This window comes from Triticum dicoccoides, chromosome 5A (assembly GCF_002162155.2).
Source record: "Triticum dicoccoides isolate Atlit2015 ecotype Zavitan chromosome 5A, WEW_v2.0, whole genome shotgun sequence".
NCBI lineage: Eukaryota > Viridiplantae > Streptophyta > Magnoliopsida > Poales > Poaceae > Triticum > Triticum dicoccoides.
In genome coordinates, this window is record NC_041388.1 from 693,141,774 (window position 1) to 693,148,843 (window position 7,070).

At 49.1% G+C, this 7,070-nt stretch overlaps 1 protein-coding gene across 1 annotated transcript; it reads right to left on the reverse strand.

The window, feature by feature from the left end:
• Positions 1 to 3,830: 3,830 nt before the first annotated feature.
• Positions 3,831 to 6,756, reverse strand: LOC119304232 (UPF0548 protein At2g17695-like). The gene is made up of 4 exons (XM_037581402.1): positions 6,600 to 6,756; positions 4,742 to 5,009; positions 4,430 to 4,637; positions 3,831 to 4,319 (listed from the first exon to the last, which is right to left on the reverse strand). Exons 2-4 carry the CDS (start codon positions 5,002 to 5,004, stop codon positions 4,104 to 4,106), a joined length of 687 nt encoding a protein of 228 aa, XP_037437299.1. The 5' UTR covers positions 5,005 to 5,009; positions 6,600 to 6,756; the 3' UTR covers positions 3,831 to 4,103.
• Positions 6,757 to 7,070: the final 314 nt, after the last annotated feature.

Genomic DNA, 7,070 nt, shown 5'->3' on the forward strand with positions numbered 1-7,070 from the left:
CAGCGGCAGCAGGAGCAGATCGACTCACTTAGCCAGCAAAGGGGGTCTCAGCAGCTGCAGCAACTAGCGGATGATCCAGCATTGGATACCACCGCCCCATCCATGCCGAGAAGCAGCGTGGGTTCCGCCCCATTTGACGCAATGCTGGATAGATACCCCGTGGATGACATCGCGGAGAACACTAACTGCGAGCTACACTTCAAAATTAAGAACATATCCTTGAAGGTGGCGGACGGCGTTGCTTATACAAATTCCCCCGATGCAACCTTCCATTGCAACCCGATTCCAGCAGGCTATGCTCGTGTCGTGGTTGATGAGGTGGTGGACCAATATTCGGGGCTAGAGCTTGACATTCCTGGAGGTGACGAGGAGCACACACTCGGAGATGCCAAACATCGTATCATCCTATGGAGAAAGGATTGCATCATCTTTCGAAGGCCACCGACACCGCGTCACCCGACTCCTCGTCGAAGTCCGCCACCGAGTCAGCAGACTCCCGCTCCTCCAAGTCCACCAACGCGTCAGACGTCCACTCCTCCTCCAAGTCCGGCACAACCTCAGGCCACTCCTCCTCCAAGTCCGGCACAACTTCAGGCCACTCCTTCTCGTCCAACTCAGCCCCGTCAGCCGTCTCCGCCGCCTCAGCAATCGCAGAAGAGACACCCCGCAGCTATGGTGCGTAGCGGTACAAGTCGAGGTCATAGTACAGGAAGTACAGGCGGAGGCAAGCGATATAAATATGGTCCAAACCTCACTACTCCTCTTCCTGAGAGGGCTTACGACAGGACCGAGGAGCAAACCAATGCCATAGTGCGGGCAGAAGTCGACGCCCATTTTGGACCGAAACCGCCACCGCCGCCAAGGGAGAAAGTGCCTGTGGAAGTAGTTGACCACTTCATTCGTATGGCTCAACCACCAGCTCCTAAGCCTGCTGACACAGACTATGAGCGCCACATCAGGAAGTTACATCGACAACGTCTACAGAAGGAGGCGAGCTCGAGCTCGAGCAAACAACAAGCAGCTGTCAAAAAATGCGGGAAAACCGTTGCCCAGCTGGGAGAACAGGCGGCGCAATCGATCCCCCCGCTTGTTGTGCCGCCAACAACACGTGACAGTATGCGCGCCCAATATTATTGTGGGCAAACAGTTTAGTTCCTGAGGTGGGCGATGTGGTAATAACCCAGGAGCATATAATGCAGGCTGAAACTCTCAACATCACTGTTGGACAACTCCTCGAGATCGAGGACATGCCTGTTCTTACAGAGGAGGAAATAAAACAGAAATATGCCCGGGGCCAACCTTTGGTCAAGCCAGAAGAGGTCAAGAAGCTCCCAACGAGAATGTATGAATTGCATCAATGGTACATGGACATTACCAAGAGATCCGATCGAGAGTCCCTCATGGTGCAAGTCAAGAAGGATCATTACTACCATCAGAAACCTGTGACCGTTGAGTATTCTAAACTGTTTCAGTTATACAATCAAGACGCACTCGACAAATCTATTGTCAGTTGCTATTGTCTGTAAGTGATTTCTTTCTGTAATTTAAGTCTCAAGCTAGCTGTAGTGATCCTTTTGATCAATCATTACCTGTAATTATCCTCACTATATTCTTTTCTATGGTATTATGCAGGATGAAGATGTATGAAATGAGAAAAGGTGGACGCTATGGCATTGGGTTCATTGACCCAAACACCATTAATGAATACACATGGAAAATAAACAAGTATCATGAAAAGCAGGTAGAGGACAGCATGCTAGAGTTCTTGAAGCGCCTCAAATACAATGAAGATATACTACTTCCTTACAATTTCCAGTGACTCACACTTTCTTGTACTACAAATTCTCTGTTTTTGCCTACTAGCTAGCTACATGTTTTTGCTTAATTAAGACATGCAAACGTGTGTGCATGCAGATTTCACTGGATCTTGTGTATCATTAAAGTTGACGTCGGAACAGTTGAAATACTAGACTCACTACTCAAAGCAAATAGTGACTATAACATCTTGTTTGGGATAGTCAACAGGTAATTTCAATCATTATTAACTATATATCTCGGCCTATTTAGTTCGTCATTTCATGATATGAACTATTTAATAACCCCTTTATTCATTTTCTTTGTCGGCGGGCAGGGCTTGAGCAAGGTTCATCAGCGTCACGGAAGGCGAATGAAAACGACAACTGAAATGGTTTTGACCCAAGGTAAGTAATTAAGTAGTACTAGCTAGCTAGCTAGCTGCCATCTCTTTAATTATCATGCTTGATTAATTATTATCTGATCAAATTAAATTCCATTCTCGTAATAAAGGACCTGAAGCAGGCGCAGGGGACTGATCTGTGTGCATTCTGCGTTTGCGAGAACGTTCGCACGATGGCGTCCGAAAGGAGCAGATCTCAAAGACAGGAATGTGTACGCTTGTCAGAACACTATTCACAATTTTTACACCATTATCGATATCTAGTCACACAACTAATACACATGCATATTGATCTCCTTCTTAACAGTTCAAAGAGGTGCGGGACAAGCTCCTAGAAACGGAGCGCGTAGATGCACATTGATGATATATATATATATGATTGGTTCTACTAGAAATTTTATTTATATATATATCGTACAGTATATATCGTACGAAACGAAGAAAGCGTATATATCGTACAGTATCAAGGAAGGAGCAGCAGCATAGGATACTGTAGCGGGAATTGATTCAACGCACCAGCGTAAAATCAGACTGTTATAGTTGATCGGGTATTTAAAAAACAGCCGTGGGTTGTTTGAGATTTATTAACGAATCCGCTTAAACATATTTCCGCTAGTCTTTTTTTTAAAAAAAAAAGGGTTTTTCGCCGGTCTGTTAGTCTCAACAGATAGTGCTACATCCTAGCGGGAGTAGTGTTTGTTTTATCGGATTTGGTGGGTGGCCGACGGAGCGAAAACGAACAAAGAAAGCGTATCGTATCTTGAAGGAGTAGAGCAGCATAGGATGCCCTGCTGCTGGGGATTGTTCGCCTCGGATTCCCGTTCCCCGTTCAGAATTCATTCAAACGAGACGACCAGCAAAGCAACGTGCGTGCGTGCGTGCGCGACCGAGTGATGGGGACGGAAGAGCAGGCCATTGGTATGACTGTGATCTGACTCCCACTCTGATCGGATGCGCCCAACCATGCGGCAGGCATGGGAAGAGGGGATGGATGGGTGGGCTCTGTCTTTCACTTACTCACGTCCTTCCGTCGCGGCCGGCGCCACGTGTTTTTCCTTCCTTATCATCTTGATAGCGAGTGCGTGACACAGACCAAAACAACCGACGCAAAATTATTTCTTCAGGAGCGCCTGTGCTGCTACAGCTTCCTAAAAAAAAATCATCTTCTTCCTCGGAGTGAATTGCAGAAAACCTTCACATTGGCGCATAGGTTTGCAAAAAACACCCTTCTATGAATTTCTGCCAAAAAACGCTGATTTCCGGCCTAATCTTTTGTAGAAAACGCTAATACTTGGCTCAGGCCATATTAATGATGACTGTGACATATGGGTCCGGCTCTTCAGAAGCTGACTTGGCCAAAAAAAACGCCACATAGACTCGTTTGACTGGTCTATTTCGCAATAGTGCAGCCCGCCGTCGCTTTGGTTCCCACTGCCGCATGGTGCGGCGGGGGTTGCCGCTCGGGCTCGCCACCACATGCCTCCTCCCCAGAGCCCCCGCACTCCTGCTCCGACAAGCACTTGGCTTCCTGCCGCAGCACACCGCTGTGCCGCCGTCGCCGACCTCCCCTCGGCCGCAGCACACCGTCGTGCCGCCGTCGCCCAAGGCCATTCCTCTAAACCCTCTGATCTCATGTTCGCCGGCAACAGCCCTGCACCCCGTCTCTGACGAGGAAGAAACTCACGTCGTTCCGTCGCGGCCGACGTCAGTACAAAAAATTAGGCAGCTGATGTCTAACAAAGGCTGGAAAATAAATTATTTCAAAAAAGAAAAAGGAAAAAAGGACTGGAACCACGAGAGCGACCTGCCATCTTTCTCTTTGTTCTGCCACATGTACATACACTCACCCAATGGAAGCAGCTCCATCCCTCCCCTCAGTCTACAGAGAAGAAGATGCAGGGCCTCTTCACTGCGTCGGCGGCGGCGTCCTGGAGGAGGAGCAGGCGGCGGCGACGTGCCTGAGCACCGCCTTGCCGGACTCCCGCGCGAAGTGCCTCTGCCGGAGGCGCACGTAGGGGTAGCACAGCGCCGACAGCGGGTGCGCCGGCTTGGAGAAGGACACCACCTCGTACCACACCCGCTCCTCCGCGTCCACCTCCACCGAGAACCGCTCCTCCCCGGCCTGCATCCACGACCATGTCACCCAAACCATCATCACCAATCTGCTGCGACTTGATCCCCCCAACCCACACACACTCAATCACGCCGGAAACAGAATGTAGTACTAGTTACCAGCAGATGGCCCTGCAGGGTGCCGCTGCCGAACGCGAACACGCCGCCTTTCCCGCGCTTGCCGCCATTGTACTTGTCGTCCGTGACGTAGGCGATCTGCAGCGGGAACATCACCCAGGGGACCACCTCCTTGTAGCAGATGCAGAACCTCGCGCCGATCTTCACCGGCGTGCCCGGCTCCGCCTCCGCCCACCCCAGCGCCAGATGCCTGACCAACAACAACCAGCAGCTTTATATTAGCATTGCTGCAGACATATACTACAACAGTGGAGCGAGTTTAAACAGGCCAGGTTAAGAATCAATGTGGCTTACTTCCAGGAGAGGAGGGCCGACTTGGCGTGGCGGAAGGTGTCGGCGCCGGATCCGACGAGGACGCGCGAGCGGTTCACGGAGAAGCCGCGGTCCGCCAGCACCCTGTCGGAGTCTTCAGCGGTTGTTAATGCGGCTGGTGATTTCGGGTGGGTGGCGCCATGGAGGTCCGTGTCGTAATTGAAGCCGCCGGCAGCCGCCAGGCACGACTTCTGCTGCTCCGGTGTGGGGCGGCTCAGGCTCAAGAAGAGGCCTCCCCATGCCATGGTTTCTACAGAGAGTGGTGTGAGGCTGTGAGGGCAATCAATCCAGAGGGTTCAGTTCAGTTGCCGTGGATCAGCTCCACTGTGGATTCGGTTAATCCCCGCTAGGAGGGATTTTATCCACGTAAACAAGCTCACATACATACTTCACTTATGTTTTTTACTGAAGCACAACCAACTAATACTTTTTTCGAGTTTTTAGAACACCATCAAACACAGCTGTTCACAATTCAGAAAAAATAAGATCCAAATCAAACACAGCTGTTCATAATTCTGAATTTTCTTCTCAAATAAAACACACTGCAACATGCAATTGCAGTGCATTATTCAGAGTTACCACCTACACATACAACAATAGTCATAGGATTATGGTTTACTGATACCAAATTGCAATAATTGATACTCTGGATATGTAAATCCTGCATATCTTCATGTAGAGCTGTGTGGTTAATTCTATGCATATGGAAACTCAACACAAAATGGTGACTCTGCTTCTGTATACTGATCGCACCCAAGCCCAGGTGGGCAAGCTTAATCACCAAGCAGAGCTCATAATATAACTCTTGGAGCCAAATAAACTTAAAAAATAGCTGGAATGATGGTTGTGAATTGGGTTTACGGGCAAGTCATAAGATGCTCATGATTGACTTCTCATACGGGACTACAATAACATGCTAGACAGAATTAGTAGATTTTGTTTCTCTTCATTTTAGGTGCCAGTAAAGAGATGGATAATCCCGCTCCCTTAATCTGGACTATAACAAAAAATCCAACTAGACCTGCAATGGGGAAAAACAATCGCAGGGGCATATGAATTCTAGACGATGCATTTTATAATCACTAACAAAGTTGCGTCCATTCAAAATGTCACTAATTGTAAGTATTAGATAATGTTTGGCAGCACTTTTCAGGGAAGAAAAGAAAAAATCCTGAGCCGACACTCAAGTAAGCTAGCCAGGTTCTGAGCCTAGTGCTGAAGTGATTGGTACTATGCATTACAGGCAGGATGATACGAGCAGGAGGAAATTGAGTATCCTGAACTGAACTCTACCCTGAACAGCCCCACGATAGATCAAGATCTTCATTTTACCATCTAAATAAATCCCTGAACACACAAAAGCTTCAAGGACTGACTGAGAGCACCCAGTTAGCTACTACAGTACAACCAAGCTCTGTCATGCTACATGATGGATGAGAAGAAAGCATGCGAGACTGGGCATCCCCATTGCCAGTCTGCTCCACATTGGTCAGCCCAAATACGCTCCAGCCAATACTAAATGGAGCGAAGGTTCAAGCCGCAGCTAATCTGATCCGCCCAACGATTTAGTTTCTCATCCCCTTTTTCGAATACAGTAGGAATTTGCCATGTTGTCTGGATAAACAAAGTCGAGCAGCAACTCTCCTGACTGAACACAGGAGGAGTTTTGGTGCAGTTATCTATTGCGAGACGGAGTGGAAAAACTGCAGGGTTAACTGAGTCGCTGTTCCTCTGGTGGATCCTAAAATTGTTGGAGATTCCTGGCATCGGACGATGTGGAGATGGGAGCAGCGGAGGGCGGAGGAGTTGAGGGGGGCTGGGCTGGAGAGGACATACATACCTGGGAGCTCAAGGGAACGGAAGGCCGGTACGGCGGGCGGCGGCCACCGGCCGACGAGTGCTGCGGCGGTTGCGGCGACCGGCCGGTAAGAGGAACCGTGGCGAGGTCTCACAGCCTCTCAGCAGCAGCCCTGCACTGGACGAAGGGGGGATACACTCCTCGATCTGAGGCCGGCCGTGAGAGTTGGCGTAGGCCCAGCTGCCGGCCCAGGTTCATTCCAGTTGGACCAACCCAACACATTTCTATGACTCCCAATTTTCAAGAATAACCAACTTTTGCTTTTTTTTTGAGAACTGCATCCTTTTATTCAGAGTTTAAAACATTCATAGGAATACAGGTAATATCGGGCAAATTAGAGAGCCACACATGGCGCCTGAAAAATAGTGAGGAAGCTGCCTTAGCTAAATTATGGGCATCTGTGTTGAACTCCCGCTTCTCATGGATAAGCTTGAAAGCTTGAAAAAACTCGCG